Source organism: Ylistrum balloti, unplaced genomic scaffold (genome assembly GCF_031769215.1).
Source record: "Ylistrum balloti isolate Yb309-2 unplaced genomic scaffold, AGI_CSIRO_Ybal_v1 Utg369678, whole genome shotgun sequence".
In the NCBI taxonomy this organism is placed as follows: Eukaryota; Metazoa; Mollusca; class Bivalvia; order Pectinida; family Pectinidae; genus Ylistrum; species Ylistrum balloti.
This window is the reverse complement of record NW_026781920.1, coordinates 417,290-436,540: the sequence shown is the minus strand read 5'-3', so window position 1 is coordinate 436,540 and position 19,251 is coordinate 417,290. Positions and strand designations below refer to the sequence as shown.

The 19,251-nt window shown below is 34.3% G+C and overlaps 1 protein-coding gene across 1 annotated transcript in view; it reads left to right on the top strand.

Annotated features, from left to right (window-relative positions):
- LOC132563990 (uncharacterized) overlaps positions 1 to 19,251 on the top strand; it is a 162,087-nt gene that overhangs the window by 76,585 nt on the left and 66,251 nt on the right. Inside the window, exons 69-85 of the mRNA XM_060228745.1 lie at positions 362 to 997; positions 2,075 to 2,295; positions 2,803 to 2,895; positions 3,399 to 3,601; positions 4,170 to 4,442; positions 4,946 to 5,213; positions 6,682 to 6,905; positions 7,236 to 7,411; positions 7,961 to 8,070; positions 8,609 to 8,764; positions 9,257 to 9,437; positions 10,205 to 10,401; positions 10,762 to 10,947; positions 13,921 to 14,059; positions 14,324 to 14,959; positions 16,331 to 16,575; positions 17,616 to 17,729. Coding sequence (XP_060084728.1) covers positions 362 to 997; positions 2,075 to 2,295; positions 2,803 to 2,895; positions 3,399 to 3,601; positions 4,170 to 4,442; positions 4,946 to 5,213; positions 6,682 to 6,905; positions 7,236 to 7,411; positions 7,961 to 8,070; positions 8,609 to 8,764; positions 9,257 to 9,437; positions 10,205 to 10,401; positions 10,762 to 10,947; positions 13,921 to 14,059; positions 14,324 to 14,959; positions 16,331 to 16,575; positions 17,616 to 17,729 — 4,058 coding nt within the window. The remainder of the gene's footprint in view (positions 1 to 361; positions 998 to 2,074; positions 2,296 to 2,802; positions 2,896 to 3,398; positions 3,602 to 4,169; positions 4,443 to 4,945; positions 5,214 to 6,681; positions 6,906 to 7,235; positions 7,412 to 7,960; positions 8,071 to 8,608; positions 8,765 to 9,256; positions 9,438 to 10,204; positions 10,402 to 10,761; positions 10,948 to 13,920; positions 14,060 to 14,323; positions 14,960 to 16,330; positions 16,576 to 17,615; positions 17,730 to 19,251) is intronic.

Genomic DNA, 19,251 nt, shown 5'->3' with positions numbered 1-19,251 from the left:
TTAATAATTTGTTGGAATGAAAGAGTAAAATAAAACTACTAGAATAAACATTTAATGAAGGTTAAGTCATCGGTGTGATTAATTGTATAAAATAAAACTTCGTAAAAAATCAATAATATGTAAATATCAGAATTTTTGATAAAAAATAAATTATTTATAGCAAATCCAATAAGTAAAAAAATCATGATGAAAATTAAAGATTTATATATTTGTTAATTGATATTGTGATATAAAGCCTGCTTGCTGTTTCAATCTCGTAAACAAAACAATTCAGAACATGTCTCTTCAAGCTTAAATCCTAACAATAATTTTTCAAAATTAACGAAAGCTGTTTTCCCCCTCTCTCTCTTTTCATTCACAGCCAGTTTGATTGTTGCTAACCGAGAGCGATTCCTGTCCATATCTGGAGGCTTAATATTAATGTTGAGCGGAAATGTGTCCTTCCACGGCCAGATTTCTTTTGTGAACGGTTGGAGAGGAGACTATGCATTCTTATTCAATGACAATTCAGCTTACATCAACATCACAGACACACTGGATTGTCTAAGTGACCCTGATATGTGTGCTGGACAAGGTTTTACATTCAAATTCTCTCTCAATATTCTAACTTTGACTGATGGTATGGTATTGTTCACATCAGGGGCAGATAATCCTGCTTATCGTGGAATCGTGATGTATTATAGGAGGGGTAGGATCTACCTTACGGTAAGCACCATGCTAGAGGAATGGACAGTGTCCACTAGGTTTTCCACCATAAACACCTTTATGGAATTTGAATGGACTTGGAGTAGAAGCTATGGGCTTGAGATTTTTATTGACGGTGCTAGTAGAGGACGCACAGTAAACTTCATCAAGCGTACTATACTGGGTTACCAAATTGGCCATCTTCATATTGGAGGATTTTATAGGAGGGGATCGACAGCACACTTTATCTTGGGACAGTGGCTGATGTTGAATTGGCAGAGGACTGTGATCTCTGCTGTTGATTTTGTTATTGGTAAGATGCAATCCATTTTTTTTGTTTCCCTGCCTTTGTCCCTCCACATCACATCACATCGGTTCATATTTACCCAATGTTATAACATTGGATAAGTGGAAATGTAGTGTTATCCATGTCTGTCACTTCAAAAGATGTGATTATTTAGTTTAAATTTTAGAAAAGACATGTTAAAATCTCTGATATATAGTTTGTCCTGCTGCAGGGAACAGATATCTCTTTTGTTTGTCCATCCATCTGTCGTATTTTTGAAATTTGAAATCAGCCTTGTTATTTTATCATATCAAGATTAACAACATTTTGGGAAAAACTGATTGATACTACTGTGAATTAGTCATTTTTGTGGGGGACCCTAAATTCATGAATATGTATATCCTACCCTTAATCGATGAATTCATATGTCTTTGGGAAAAAGACTATGGATGAAAGTTGACATGGATTATAGTTATAGCTGGATTCATGAGCACACTATTTATCCAGGAATTCTAGCATGTACTTGGGAAAGTTTTGGAAAACCATGAATTATTGAATTAAATAATATAATGTTAGGCAACGATAGTTCTCAAAATACACATCATTACTGCTTCCTAGCTCTTATATATTTGTTCAAAATTAACATATTTTGTTTTCGTTTCTTGCTGGTCTAAAATCAACATTGTCTTTACTGAAAACACAAGTTTTAAAAATAAGTCAAAGCTAGAAAACAGTTATGTATTGCTCCAATTATTCTATTGGTGGTAAGGAGAAAATCTTGCCCACTTTCTTTGGTCCTTTACCATATACCTCTTAGGTCCATGGATATTTTTGTAAATTAAAGTAATTGCAAAAATTAAATCTGTCTAATAACGAGACTTGTGTGTATTAGATGTGTTTTCAAATCCAGATTGAAATTTTTTAATTCATAAATACAATTCAATTGTTAAAAAAAAACAAATTGTGAAAAGTTTGCCCTACAAAAATTACCAGCTATATGTTAATCAGCTTACAAGTGATAATCTCCCACTTCCAAACTGTTCAGTTTTGATGACAGATTCCAGTATTTCAGTATAATATACCCAAAATTCTTGTGTTGTGTAGAGTTCCCAGAACTTCCTGAAAAGCCAGTTATTTCTGTGGACTATAACAGAAATTCAATGGAGACAAAATTCATTTGCAAGTTTGACAAACTTGAGAGAGGAGATGTGAGTTACCTCTTGGACTGGAGAGTTAATGGTGTTGTTAGAAGGTCAACCAGGCTAGATGAAGACAGCGACATCATGGATGAGGCAACTTATGGTGATGGAGGTTATGGGGTCAAGGTCAGTGTTACAAAGTTCATCACCAATTGCAAAAAGTTCTAGTTTTGAACATATGACACAAATTGCTTGTGAGTTAATATTAAAGGATGGTTAACTGTTTTTTGTTCTTTTCGGAGTAAATTCCTCAGTGTGAAATGACATAGAATAATAACTTTTAACTAGATGCTCTATATACTGAATATGCACAAATACAAATTTTGTTAAAGAAATTGACCTTGACTTACTCTAAGGTCACAGGTACCATATTTGATAACACTTAAATGAAATCTTGAAAACAAAAGAGTTGAGATTTATGATATAATAGTACATGTATTACAAGAAACAAAAAAAACCATTCTACTGAAGGTTAAAAAGACTTATTTGATTAAAACTCTCCAATAAAATAAATAAAACTTATTCTTGATAGAATTTGTTTTATGTCTTAAAGTTTACAGCTTTTAGGGAACAATATTCATCAAAATTTATTCTAGTCTACATCAGTATGACTCTGCAGCATTTTTGTTGTAGGTTTCATGTCATGTAACCCCATGCTATTCCTACGATTGTGACAACACCCGTGGACCGCAAAGACACAGTCTCACCTTCATAGCAGAAGTCAGGGTAAGTCTCAGTTTCCAAGACATGATTGTCAATTATTCAGACATTTGAACTGTAAAGACTCTTGTATCAGTGTATTCTCTCTGTTCCTATATTGGTTTTGATATAATATGCATATGTCCTCAACATTATTATTTTTGCAATGTATCACCTTTGTGTTTTGTGTTCTTTTAATTATACATTTTGGAAATGGCTGTAGAGATCAAAGGTCAAATGAAGTTTTTGAAATACAAATTGAACCTGTACATTTGAACAGATAATACATATATACAGATATGTACTTTTACATGATCTGTGTCATGATTATTTGGCTGTTTGGGGGCCATGATATATGAGGTGGTTAGATTGGCCTACATAACCCCAGAGACAGATCCGTGATGCTTGGTTTGATGATCCTATGGCATTTGTAGGAAAATCTCTGTCCATAGTCAAGACACTTTACCTTCTTCATGGAGACCCAGCATCTAAATGACCATGAAATTTACAAAAATGTTTATTTCTGACAGGTGATGACTACTGAGTTAGAGATCAAGGAGGGTGGACCTGTTGGGGATGTTCCTGTAAAAACCACAGTGCCACCTTTACTGTTCTTCCCACCTTCACTAAGGGGAAACAACTCCTGTTTTGTCAGGCTGAATGCAAAATTCCTACAAGAAGCAGATGTATGTCCAAATGGGAATTTACTGCATCAAGCAGTTCTGGGTTATAGGTAAGTATGGGATCACTATTATATGCCTCCCGATTGACCACATTTTTTGTCAACGAAGAATTTTTTTATTTATTTATTTTCAGTTTTTGTTGTACATGTATTATTATTGCAGTAAATAATTCTCACCATAATGTGTCAGATTTAGAGACGAGTGTGTACTGATGCTGTGACTTTTTTGGAAATTATTAGTAGTAACATTTTAATATCTTTGTACTAATTTGAACTAATTAGCTCTTATCTAAGTGCATTAAGAAAAACGATACAGTACTTTGTTTAACTTTAACTGAATAGCTCCGAATTTGAACATCTTGAGGCCAGGTTTCATTTTATTTATTTGCAACTTTTCACTAAATTCATCATCTCATTTCGGGCAGTTTGGCTGATATCCAGAATAAAAAAATTAAGGTCTAGAAAAAGCATAGAATTAAGATTAAAACTTAGAACGAAGATTAAAAATATAAATTTTCATAGTACTAATTACATTTCAGAAAATTTTTTTGAAAACAAAATGTCAGCTTGTTTCATGTTATTTAATAGAGTCTTCATGTAGTTTTCTTCTTTCTGACAGGTTCAGCTCCTCACGTGATGAGGCATTTTGTGGTGGCCTTATCTCCATGGAAACATGGGAGGACCCTTTCCGTCTGCCTGTAGCTGCTACAGTTGACCTTCTATATGATGGAGAGGTGGAACGCGACTTAAACATCTCTGCTACAATTCAGTGTGGCGAAAATACAGCTTTCAACGATACCATTGGTCAGGTCAAGGTCACTGTTACTGATGGTGACAAGAGTGTCGTATGTAAATCCATCAACGATCCCCATATGACCAGTTTTGATGATTGGTAAGTGTAAAATTTCCTTCTGCAGAATTAACATTATGTATCTCATACTAGTTTATAAGGTGAAGACATTGGATATTAAACTTGAATGAGGAGATGGGTTTAGGGTCAGACAACAAAAAACCGCCATCAAGTTTCTTTATGTGCAATTCATTTTTGCAAATTTTCACTCCGAACAGATTACCAAAAGTCAGTTTTCCTTAATTAAAACATGGATGATAGACAAATAGTGCAAACATGATAAACTAGTATCCACAGTTTTACAAAAAATAATGAATGCAGTTTCAAGATGCTGAAATCACAAAACAAAATTGGTTTACATAAAGTATATGTTTGCTATTTTACTTAAAACTGCAATATACATAGGTGGACTTATTGCCAAGCATGAACTTATTGTGAGACAAGGAAGATATTTTTATACAACCACTACATCAAAAGGGATTGCATTTAATGCAAACCACAAAAACATAATTATTTTCAGGGAACATTTTTTTTTTTCTTTACAGGAGGTTCAACAATTTCCTGGAGGGAGAATTCATTTTATACGCTCACCTCTTTTTGCCATTTGAAGTAAGGACATTTTACCGGAGTTGTAACAAACGTGCCTCATGTAACTGTGCTGTAGCCATACGATCAGGAGATGACGTCATCCTGCTTGATCAGTGTGGACCAGTAGCTGGTGGTCGACAGCCAATGCTTGTTAAGATATACCTAAATGGTATACTGACCCCAGGAACAAGGATTATGAAATTTGGTGGAGGAAAGAAGTACGAGGTGGGTAACACAAACATCATTTACCTGTACCATTTCCTAAATCTGCAATAAGGATATGTAGTTGTTTTATGCCCTCCCAATTTTATGGGGAATATCGCCATGTATGTCCATCCTATTCCGTCCCGTTCTGGTCCCTGACCACGTCCTTGTCCCCATCCCTGTCCCTTCCTGTCCCATCTGTATCATTCTCATATCAACAGATTTGGTTCATATTATCCCATAGTATCAAAACATCAAGATCTACATAATATTTGATGAAGATAATGATACTCAAGGTTAAAAGGTCGAAGAGCACAAATTGACAACTTTTTCAAATTCATTAAACATTGATACAGTAGTGACATATGAATCGGAATGGGGACATTGTTGAGTGTATAGACAGTATCGTTGACATGAAGGAAAAAGTCCTAGTGAACATAATCAGAATCAAAATCCTTGTCAAATATTATATAAGGTATTTTAGAGTGGCAGTAAGAATTAACAAATATTAGCATCTAAGGGCTGTAGAATCATCTATTTCAATGTGACTCATTATTTTTAAAAGAAGAAAAATAAAAAAAAAACTTGATTTCAAGGATAAATTAGTCAAAAAATGCTACAAATACTAATTTTAATGATCTGTGGACATATGAATTTGTTCATTGAGAGTACTCTTGAAATCACTGAAAATGTTTCAAATACGCTATTAGAGTTCAAATTCACAAGTATTTTCAGATAAAGTTTTTCAAAAGTTAAAAATTATGAGGATTCAAATTCACAAATGTTCACAAGAATTCATATTGTGATCAAGTTTTCTTCATACTTGCTTTGAAGATATTTTCATCTGGTACACATTTACTTCCACTGTGAAAGCAGATTGGCAAAAAATTGGATAGAAACTTAAAATACAGAAATCCAGTCCAGCTTACCTTCTGATGGTGGTTCTTGCATTGAAGACCTTCTCATTATAGATTCTTTATGTGTTAACATAGAAACAGGGAAAAATGATAATATTGGTGATTTTTTCCACATCATCATTTCTAGATTGAAAGCAATTTCCTGAAAGTTAACTTTTCTATGTATTCCGCTTTTAGTACCTCAAGCACTGGAGCTATCAATACATTCACTATCATTTTATGGTTGGGGCCTGTAGTGCTACCCATGTTCGTCATTCTGTCCGTTGTGTCATCTGTGCATCTTTCTCATTCAAGGGTCATATCTTGTGAACCTCTCAACAGGTTTGATTTGTATGTATCATAGCATCAAGTTGTTTCCACTTTGTCATGTTCAGATAATTGTTAATCAAATTTACAAGGTCAAAGGCCATATTTGACAACTTATGCAAATTTATTGCACAGTGATACATATATTGGATGGGGCAAGGGGCATTCATGTCTTGGGGAAAAAAGAAAAAAAAATTGATATCTGTATACTGTAGCTTTCTACCAACCAACCTGTTACAATAAAAATGCCATGATTTTTTTTTCAGATATATTTGCCCCATGGCACGGTTGTTGTAGTAAAGACTGGGAAAGGAAGAAAGACCTCACAATATATCAACGTTTGGGTAAAGGCTGGTTCTGCTGATTTCAACAGCTCTGTGGGATTATGTGGTCAATGGGATAACAATAAGGCCAATGATAAACGAATGCGGAATGGCTCTATGTACACTGGAACGTCCAAACAACCAATGGATTTCTCACGCAGTTGGCAGTATGTACACTTAAATATTTTGGGTAGGGTAAGAAATGCTAAGGGGGATATGGGAAAGCACTTAAGTATGTACATTTCCAGTAACCTTTTCTAAAATCCTGACAAAAACCAATGCATTCAGGCTAAATTCCTGTGGAATGGTAAACCTTACACCTTGTTAAATTAAGAATTACAGACTGGTGAGTGATGAGGGTAAAATAAAAGAAACAATATTCTGGTCATGGAGTAATTTTAGAAGGATCTTTATATTTGTTTTATTTTAAAAGGGGAGGAGCAAAAAAAATCTTATTTTAGTTGATGTCTGAATCTCAACAATTATTGTCTTTCAAGGATTAATCCTGACACAGAAGACACCTTATATGATGGGTTCTGTCCTCTGGATGTAGAGGACGATTCCATGGTGACGTATTGTCAATGTGGCATGAATTCCAATGAAAATTGTGGTGATACTCTGCAAATAGCAAACTGTGGCGCCTCCTTAAAGACAAAATCAAATCGAAGGAAAGGTAACTCTTCACTGAAGAAATGATCACTCATATTTTGTTTTGTTTTAAATTAGCTTTTGTGATTTATAACAACCAAAAAGAAGAAATGACATTGTAAAAAGAGAAAAATCTTTTTTTTTTTTTCATTTGTTTTTAATTCATTTCCCAGAATAAAACTTCTGACTTTGCTAACAATGACAGTTTCAGAGAAAAACTTGTAGCCTAGGAACAAACTACAAATGGAAGAGATAAATATTTTCAGGTTTAAATTTTTGCCATTTTCAAGTGTTGAAAAAAATCACAAAAATGTTTACCCTTGAAAATAAATTTGTTAGAGAAATCCATCTTCTGTTAAATGACTTTTAACAATACAACTACTACATACTTTAGGTAAAACTGCAACTATAAAAAAATCCAACAACAATTACTGCATATAGTGTGTAGTCTTGACAAGAAATACACTGTCTGGTAGAGACGAACATCAAATATATTTGTCATACTTTCATTTTCTGCATCCATTGTTGTAGTTGTTTCTAATTTGAGTTAGATATGAATCTGTTGACTTTACAGGAATGGACATCACGGATAAAATACTGAACGATTATTCAGAGTCAACAACCAAGTGTTTCCTGAATCGATCTTCGATCAGGTTTGAGTATGACCCTGATTATGAATATCTGGTAAGTCAATTATTCAGAGTCTTTTTGAAATGCGTTAAGGATCCAAAGTCTTAAACATTGTACAAAGTCTTAATCAGTGTAAGGCTTTGTGAAAACTAAAACTTAATCAGTGGATAGCTTTGTAAATACAAAGTCTAAGACTGCTTTCGCGTAATAAGTTGAAATGGTTCAGGTAGTTTTGAATTTACAGAAATTCCTGTCACACATAAAACAATGAACCGGTCAAGATTTGTGTACGCAAAGTTATGTTTCATATGAAATATATAACTTCTCTAGGTCATTATCATAGTGTATATATAAAAAGAAATTGTGACATTTATATTTATAATATTATACAGGTTATGACAAGATAGACATATACATTTACGAAATGCTCGCTAAATTTAACTCTATGGAATCTAGAAGGATGAGAATGTATAAGAAAATATAATCACTTAAACTACCCACCCCACCCCACCTCCTAGCTTGAGAATATTCTGTGACAGAATGTAAGTTTAATTTGAAGTTTCTAACATTTTATACTAAATGACATTACCAGATACCACCATGGCCAACAGCTTCAGGTATCACCTATCAAGTGGCTCTGCAGTATTGTCAGGATTTTGTCACCTCAGTGTCATGGTCATCTCAGTGTTTGAACCTGGCCAATATTCAGTTTGATCTGTCAGTAGAAGGTTGTGTGGAAGATATCCAGGTAAGATTTCAAGTAAAAGAATCTGTTACACATGTGACATATTGGGAAATGATTTATCTCAGTTTAGATATGACATTATTCTGTACCATCTTTGGATAGTCTGCCAAGTAAATTATTTTGATGGTTCACAATCCCAAAATTTTAGCAATCAATTTAAATCTTATATCTACATCATACTTAATGAAAGAATTCAGGGTTTTTTTCACAAAATTATTTTGGAAAGAAATGAAAGAATTACAATCCAATCCAGGGTTTTTTCCCCAATTATTTGGGAAAGAGCTTTCCAATTCATTTGTGAAGGAAATTTCAAGGAGTAAAGTATGTATTATGGGAATTTGGCAACATCATAAAATAAATCCAATGGGGGTCCATAATTTGTTAAAGAGCCCTAAAAAATCCTCCTGTCAAATTATATGTTCCACTTGTATTTACGGAAATTGACTTTCAAAAATATCTAATTGTAAGCATTTGTCTATTTATACCTCATAACAGTTAACTGATGACAGGACATGGGCTCTGACCTTGTTGGATAACATACAGGAACAGTGTTTCATAGAGCTGACCTTTAACTTTACCATCTGGATCTCTATCGGTGGTGGAACATTTGAACTTCCTAATTTAGAACAAAACCTGTGTCCTGCTGAATGTAACGGCCAAGGTACCTGTAAAGAAGGTCAGTAGAAATGGTCTTTGAATTTTTTTATTTTCTTAAATATTCAAATTCTGTAATTTTTCTATGAAATACTCTGAAGCATAACATACCAGGTGAACGATGCAGGTCCATTGGGCCTCTTGTTTAATGAAATACTCTGAAACAAAACATGTTTGTTTTTTTTTAACATGAATTGAATGACTTTTTCTGATTAACCAAAAGGTGAGGAAACATGGTATTTGACTGGTAGGTTCATAGGATGAAGCCCAACAAAGTTTGCGAAAAGATACAACCATGACCCTTATTGGAGGTCACATGGAAAGAATTTTTTAAAACCTTGAAACACTTTCTTCTGACTAATCAAAACGTGCTGAAGCACAGTATAATCAAAATGTGCTGAAGCACAGTATTAGGCTGGTAGGTTCCTGAGAGAATGACTTATCTTTGGGAAGAGCAATGACCTTGACCCATATTGATGGTCACAGGGATTAAATTGTTTGGTGGAAAGGTGTTTCTAGGTCAAAGCCCAACAAATTCTGAGATAAATTAGAAAATGATTTTGCTAAAGGTCCAGATCACAACTGTCACTGTTTAGAGATGAGTATTAGAAGCTGTAGTGGAAATAGGTTAAAATTGATTGGATGTGCACACTTTGAATGGCATTGGTGTTCATGTCAATATATTTGTGATATTAACACTGATTCTATTTTTGATGAACATTGAATATCAGATGAGTGTTGCAGACCCATTGGGCCTTGTGTTCATGGTTGATTTTAAATTTATTTCAGGAGTTTGTGATTGTGATGATAACTTTTTGGGAGACGCTTGTGCTGTTTCTGTGAATGACATTCCAACTGTTACCTCATTTGGACATGGAAGTTTCTTCTGGGACATCAATCTACCTTCCCTTGGAAATCTTCTGACGGTTTATGGAACAGACTTTGTTGATCTTGACACACTCACCTGTCACTTCTTGTTGAAAAATGTATGTTTATCTCTTACTATTTAAAAAAAACATACAATAACCTGTACTTGTGTGATAAAACAAGATTAAAGACATTTCTGCTGTGTCTCCTGACAGGAATTAAGCCATGTTTCCGGCATGATAGTTAACGGCTCTTCCAACTTAGTCAAAAAAGCATGCTTCATCAGCTGAGTGACAGAGATTATATTCAGCACTCTGTTCAAGCCCGATCACCCCACTCATTTTGCACCTCCAATATCACATTTGATTTGTGCTCATTGTGGAGGTTTAGGCGAAGATTTTTAATGAAAATTGAAATAGGATATTTTTGTTTTCAGAGCAACAAAAATATAAATTGATGTAGATTGAATTATTTTTCAGGGAACAGAGTTGAAATTTCCTGGTATCTATGGTAACTTGGAGTTGATGCAATGTCCAATCCCTGGACTTGGTTTCTACGAACTTACTGTCAGTAACAATGGTGTGACTCAATCTGCCAGGGGCCTGACATTTGTTGTGTACAATGCTCTCTGTGAGACATGTACCCTCACAAAATGTGAACCAAGGGTAGGTAACTCTTGCTTATTAGGGCCTCGCAGGAAATGGGAAGGGGAATAATTCAGAAATATTTCAGTCTGTTCTTCAGTAAGATGTCATTCAATTGGTTTGGGATGTTAATTATAACTCTCCGAATGGCTTTTTAAGTTTTTTAAAAACTTTTTTATGATTATAAGAATAAAATTCTTGTATGTAACAGTATCAGGGCAAATACAACTCAAACTTTTAAACATTCAAAAGCTTGTTAGAAAAGGTGTATGTTATGATCTTCAGAAGAAAAGTGTCGTTATCAGAAATATGAACTTTGATAAGTAATACTAGAAAATGCAGACAGTAGCATGGGTTATAGTGAGATTTGTTTGGTACCATGTTATAGATAGATACAGAAGGTTCAGTGTTCACATTTCTATAGAGGGTTCAGTGTTCACATTTCTATAGAGGGTTCAGTGTTGGGTTCAGTGTTCACATTTCTATAGAGGGTTCAGTGTTCACATTTCTATAATCCAGGTTATAGTAAAATTTGTTTGGTACCATGTTGTAGATAGATACAGAGGGTTCAGTGTTCACATTTTTATAGAGGGTTCAGTGTTCATATTTCTATAGAGGGTTCAGTGTTGGGTTCAGTGTTCACATTTCTATAGAGGGTTCAGTGTTCACATTTCTATAATCCAGGTTATAGTGAGATTTGTTTGGTACCATGTTATAGATAGATACAGAGGGTTCAGTGTTCACATTTCTATAGAGGGTTCAGTGTTCACATTTCTATAGAGGGTTCAGTGTTCACATTTCTATAATCCAGGTTATAGTGAGATTTGTTTGGTACCATGTTATAGATAGATCCAGAGGGTTCAGTGTTCACATTTCTATAGAGGGTTCAGTGTTCACATTTCTATAGAGGGTTCAGTGTTGGGTTCAGTGTTCACATTTTTATAGAGGGTTCAGTGTTCACATTTCTATAATCCAGGTTATAGTGAGATTTGTTTGGTACCATGTTATAGATAGATACAGAAGGTTCAGTGTTCACATTTCTATAGAGGGTTCAGTGTTCACATTTCTATAATCCAGGTTATAGTGAAATTTGTTTGGTACCATGTTATAGATAGATCCAGAGGGTTCAGTGTTCACATTTCTATAGAGGGTTCAGTGTTCACATTTCTATAGAGGGTTCAGTGTTCACATTTCTATAGAGGGTTCAGTGTTCACATTTCTATAATCCAGGTTATAGTGAGATTTGTTTGGTACCATGTTATAGATAGATCCAGAGGGTTCAGTGTTCACATTTCTATAGAGGGTTCAGTGTTCACATTTCTATAGAGGGTTCAGTGTTCACATTTCTATAGAGGGTTCAGTGTTCACATTTCTATAATCCAGGTTATAGTGAGATTTGTTTGGTACAGTTTAATAGACAGATAGAGTGAATTCATTGTTTAATTATCTAGCTTTCCAACTGTCCAGCTTGAGATGAATTTCCAGAGGAGTGACCACACTTGTGGTAACACTTCAGTGCACCATCAATAAGAACAGGTAGTACTGAAACTCATTTGTGTTTCCTGCTTGGAATTTCAATGCTAAGTTGAGTAGGGACACAAATTCAGTTGTTTTTTCTGCAGTAACTTATATTCTTTAATTGTTTCTTTGGAAGTCAACATTTTTTAGTTACTGACAGATTATCTTTCACAGTCGGAAGTGTGTGTTATCTTTCACAGTCTGAAGTGTGTTTTATCTTTCACAGTCTGCAGTGTGTTTAATCTTTCACAGTCTGAAGTGTGTTTTATCTTTAACAGTCTGATTTTTGTATTATTGACAAAGTGTGTGTTATCTTTTACAGTCTGAAGTGTGTTTAATCTTTCACAGTCTGATGTTTGTGTTATTGACGAAGTGTGTATTATCTTTCACAGTCTGATGTTTGTGTTGTTGATGAAGTGTGTGTTATCTTTCACAGTCTGATGTTTGTGTTGTTGATGAAGTGTGTGTTATCTTTCACAGTTTGAAGTGTGTTTAATCTTTCACAGTCGGAAGTGTATGTTATCTTTCACAGTCTGAAGTGTGTTTAATCTTTCACAGTCTGAAGTGTGTTTTATCTTTCACAGTCTGATGTTTGTGTTGTTGATGAAGTGTGTGTTATCTTTCACAGTTTGAAGTGTGTTTAATCTTTCACAGTCGGGAGTATGTGTTATCTTTCACAGTCTGAAGTGTGTTTCGTCTTTCACAGTCTGAAGTGTGTTTTATCTTTCACAGCCTGATGTTTGTGTTGTTGACGATTTGTGTGTTATCTTTCACAGTGATGTTTGTGTTGTTGACAAAGTGTGTGTTATCTTTCACAGTCTGAAGTGTGTGTTATCTTTTACAGTCAGAAGTGTGTGTTATTGACGAAGTGTGTGTTATCTTTTACAGTCAGAAGTGTGTGTTATTGACGAAGTGTGTGTTATCTTTTACAGTCTGATGTTTGTGTTGTTGATGAAGTGTGTGTTATCTTTTACAGTCTGATGTTTGTGTTATCTTTTACAGTCTGATGTTTGTGTTGTTGATGAAGTGTGTATTATCTTTTACAGTCTGATGTTTGTGTTGTTGATGAAGTGTGTATTATCTTTTACAGTCTGATGTTTGTGTTGTTGATGAAGTGTGTGTTATCTTTTACAGTCTGAAGTGTGTGTTATCTTTTACAGTCTGATGTTTGTGTTGTTGATGAAGTGTGTATTATCTTTTACAATCTGATGTTTGTGTTGTTGACAAAGTGTGTGTTATCTTTCACAGTCTGAAGTGTGTGTTATCTTTTACAGTCTGATGTTTGTATTATTGACAAAGTGTGTGTTATCTTTTACAGTCTGATGTTTGTGTTGTTGATGAAGTGTGTATTATCTTTTACAATCTGATGTTTGTGTTGTTGACAAAGTGTGTGTTATCTTTCACAGTCTGAAGTGTGTGTTATCTTTTACAGTCTGATGTTTGTATTATTGACAAAGTGTGTGTTATCTTTTACAGTCTGAAGTGTGTTATCTTTTACAGTCTGATGTTTGTGTTATTGATGGAGTGTGTTATGGAAGAGGCTTCACTTATCCCGGAGACCCAACACGTGTCTGTCTGCCAAGCACATCTGTTCAAGGGTGGTCAACGCTTTCTCGTAAATATCTTTAATTTGTTCATTTCAAATATATGTTTGTTTCCATGGTATTTCAACTTTGACATCCTGGCTCGACTAGCTGGATGAAAAATGAAAATTACCAATTAAAAATACATATTTCATTTTAATGCAATGAGTCTTGCAAATTAAAACCAATTAAACTGTATGTACTATATTAAACAAATGAGTGTAGGGATAAAATTAACAAGTTTTATTGAAAATATACTGCTGTATAACGATATATGGTTTTCAATCTTTTCACAGGTATCGATATCATTATAAGAAGACTAACTTTTCTTTCAATTGTCGGAAACATTCTGAGGACATCCAGTTTTAGTTTCACAATATCTGGTGGCCCAAGTTTCATTCCCGGTCCTACAGGAGGCCTTGCTCTACTCCTGAATGGCCAAGACCAGTTTATCTATTTGGAAAACACTGCAGAAGCATCCTGCTTTGGCAATTTAGAGACTTGCTCTTTCGGTTTGACTGTTGGTTTCAAATTAAGGGTTTTAAAATTCAGAGAAGGCATGCGCATAATCAGCAATGGTGATAGTCAAAGAGGTTTTTACGGAATTGAAATGTGGTACTCAAGAAACCGTCTCTATTTATCATGTAGTACCCGTACACGAATTTACACAGTGTTCGCACCTTTCCGAAATGTTGATGACTTCATTAATATTGAGTTTTCTTGGAGTCTACAGACTGGCCTCAGTCTTTTCTTCAATGGTATTATGGTATCCCAAACAACCCGATATTATGAGCTCCAGGATGCAAACTTCAATCCAAATTTATATATTGGATATTCTGTATCACTGAATCTGTTCGCTAACATTATCATTGAGGGATGGAGCGTTACTGAGGCAACAAGGGATGTAGCTGTAGGACTTGGAGCAACCATAGGTATGTATAATCTTATTTTTATTTAAATTTTACTTTTGATTTATTGATAATACAGGACAATAAGTCAGGTAGGGCAGATTTTGATTATGCATAGATATGGTCACCTTCTAACTTGACATTTGGGGGAATTCCCCTTTAGCTGGACTGGTTGAGTGATGAGTCTTGAGAAAGGAGTCACAGGTACTTTCCCTTGTGGAGGTAGTTGGTACTGTTGACCACACCAAGTGCAAAGTATAGAAGACTTAGAGTCTTAATTGGAGATAGAAAACCTGATGTGGTATTCACTTATAGACACATCAAAAAGACACATTTCTGTCCTGTCTCATCCTGTTACGTCTGTTATGCAGAGGTCAATCATTAAGATACCTCAGAAAATCTGTTTCAGGGTTTCTAGTTCAAGGTCACTACATTAACTCAGTTTATGTTTCTGCATTCTGAGGTCAAGTTCACTACATAAATAAAGAAATATATCAGATCAGTTTGTGTTGTTTAATTCCAAGGTCAAGGTCACTATATAAACAAAGAAATATTTCAGTCACAATAACTTTTATAATACCAATGTCAAGGTCACTTTATGAACTTTGACAAGACCTCAGATCAGTTTGTGTTTCAGGGTTCAAAGTTCAGCATCACCACATTCATAAGTATATGCATTGGAGAAATCCTATCTTACAGAGATTTACTAGATTGTTAAAGCTGTTAAGAGATGCTTTCAAATGTACATTGAAATATATTTAGATAGGCATTTAATTAAAAGATGTTAAAATGTATTTGATGCATATGATGGACCTCTTGCATGTTGTTCAGCGGGGTGGTCACTAGCTACTTCATGGAGAATCCACCTCAAAATGACCCTTGCTGTTGATAGGACCCAGGTGTAAAATGGTATTGCGCAGCATGAGTAAATGAACTGGGATCAAAATACCAGAATGGCCCTGGTGAATTGAACCCCTACCTCACTTCCCACTGCCCCCACTACCCCAACCTAAATTTCCTGCCATGGCCATGCCAGTTTATTTGACGTGAACCCTCCCCTGCCCCATCCTAAATTTCCCATCCCCAGACATATTTTTTTTGTTATTTATGTGTTTATATGATTGAATCAAGGTGAATTGCAAAACAATTGATGTTAATTAGTAAGGAAATAGTGTAATGCTTCACTTTACCATGGCCATGGTGAATTGAACACCCTAAATTTTCCCATCCTGTTTTTTTATTATTATTATGTATTGAGGTACATGATTAAGTAAACTGATAAAAAATTAAGTAAAGAAACAGCAATTGAAAACAAAATATAAAAATGGCTTCACTTTATCATACTACACTGGCAAACAAAGAACTTGATCTCATTGGCTTAATTTCTTTTAACAGTCACTCTTGAGTTTACGGAGCGACCAGAACTGTCTTTTGTTGTTGGTGATGATGAGAAAGTTACCTTTAATTGTGGATTCACTCCCCTTGAAATTGATGGCCTCTCCTACAATGTACGTTGGTATCACGGAGAAAATCTCCTTGTCAATGATAACAATGGGACAATCTTCAACAGCTCAAGCTCCAACAAATTCTACAGCATTCTGTCTGAAGATGCCATTTTCCAACTTAGCATTGGTGATTCGGTGGGTATTGACAATAGGGAATTATTCTGCATGACATTTAATTCTACTGTACCACATTCTTACTGACTGTGTAGCCAGATTTCATATAGTTGTGTAGTATAAGCTTATATCACATGAATGTACCCTTGAAATAGTTTTTGTATTACATAATTTGTCATGTTTAGAAAATGAAATGATATCACACATTTGCAGATTGCATTATGATGTAAAAATGGAGATCATATATATGAAGATCAAAAATTACTTCTGAGATTGAGAATGCACATTTTCTGCAATATTTGGCTGAATAAACAATCATGTGAAAAAATTATCTGAAGTTTGTTTCCATTTGATTGGTGATTGATGAACCATCACAGGTTGTTTTTCCCCCTTCTAAAGGCTCACTTAAATGAAAAAAATCCTAAGACTCCTTTCATAATATCACTTATCAAATTGGAACAAGTGTAAGATCCTAAATTTTTCATCTAAACTAAATATGCTGAAATTTCTAGCAACAGTGACTCAAAAAATGTCACCTAAGTATGTTTCTGGATATTAGTGGCATACCAGATAATAAACAATTTTTTTTTCAATCAATCAATCAATCACAAATGTTTATGATCAATTTTCATGGGAAATATAGTACATTTTCAGAATGAACATCAGTTAGCTAAACCCTTCATATATCTAGCATGACTGAGATTATGCATGTGGTTTTTATGTAATATTCCAACTAAAAAACCCTTTTATGAAACCATTAGCCTGTCACTCAGAATATCAAAAAGTGAAAGAATTATATGGCATGTATAAAGGGAGGTCACTCAATGTATTTTTCAATGATGCAAGCAGCCCAACATAGGTGGCACACTCTGAAAGTCAGGATATATTTATTGAGCTGTAAATGATGTAGGAATTTCTAAGCAATGCAAATGTTCCATTTGTTCAACTTAACATTCATATTTGCCATAAATGCCAACTGAAAGATGTTCAAGTCTTCAGTATATTTCTGTTACTTTGCATATTAGTTCTGTAACAATTTAAGTGTTTGTTCAATGTTTCAGTTACACTGTGCTGTATCGGCCTGTGATTCCTCAGACTGTGACGGCACAAGAGGTCCATGGAGAGATAGCACTGCTTTGTCTGTTAAAGTCTACGTAAGTCACTCTGAACTGAAATGATATGTCATTTAGACACTTGAAGAATGGCCATAATTTATTTTCAACATGTTGAATATTTCAAGAAAAACTTCAGAAAATCTCAATTAAAAAAAAGTTTTTTGTTGATGCTGATGTTACTGTTTGTAAGGTCTCCCATTGTACACCCTACATAGTAAAATGATGGTACATAGTAATTGCATTATCTGTGCATGTATGTATTCATCCAGCATTCTGCATGCTTATGAACAAGATGTTGAATGAACCCCTCCTCTTGACCTTATTATTGGGCCATAAAGTTCTACCTCAGTCACGGTTCAAGGGTCAAAAGTCACTTAATATGAATCTCTCAACAGATTTAATTAGTATTCACATCATTATAGCATAACAATGGTTAGATTTTGATCACCCATTTTCCTGTGTAAACAAGTCAAATGTTGTATTTTACCACTTTTTGGGGGGTGGGGTCTTTTATAAGGTGTCATTTGTATCATTAAATCACTACCATGTAATACTGATCGTTTTGAGTATGAGTACTGAAAATTTATCACAAATTTTAAACTTTACCACTCACAGAACATCATTGTCTTGGCTAACATCTGTTGTCATAATTGGTTTGGACATACAAGAATGATGTATTTTTGTAGATGATCAATTGTTCAGGTATTGGCATGGTTGTACTTCTGTAATGAAGTGTCATTTTGTCGATATGTTTATCAGCCATTTTTGCCGTAGAGTAGATAAAACAAAAATAGGAGTTCTAAAATTTTGAAGCAGCATTGATACAAATAAAATAAAATCAGCCAGCACATCCCTTACTAGAGTATATCTATAAATCGAACTAATGAATGGAAACTGTTTCAAATGTAATGAACAGTAATATGTGGGAGCAGTTTCACAGGTATTTTCAGGTCTTTCAATGTGAAAAGACCTTTTGTTTTTGTTTTTGTTATGTTTCTTCTTATTATTCTTCTTTTTCTTCTTCCATATTTTGTGGAGTCTCTATCTTCAGATGAGTGAAAGAAAGGTTGATGGTTTTTTTAGTATGTTTTTAATGAAAGTCTGAAGGTGCTACGGGAACATTTTCAAATAGGTCAAACAGGCCGCCATGACATCATAAACTAAAAACATTAAAACATTGTAACTTAAAAACCATTCATTTTGGCGAGTTTGTGCATTATATTATTTGTAGAGAATTTCCTTATCTAAATTTTTGTCATGACATGTTATCAGAAAATATGTCGAATAAAAAAGCTCGCTGTTGGGTCAAAGGTCACAAATTTTTAAAAAAAAATTATTTTTCAAGATTTTTGAAAAATTCTTCCATAAATCAATGCAGAATGATTATCTGATGAAGTTGATATCTTCACTTTTTCCGTAACGTTTTTCATTACCGTTTTACGTCATTTTGAAAATTTTCTTTGATCTTTTGAAATGCCGACAAAAAGTTTGAATTTGAATTATTCCAAAATCTTTAATAAATTTCTGATTTAATTGGTGAAAAAAAATTCTCCACATATTCATTTTAGTAATTGGCGAGATT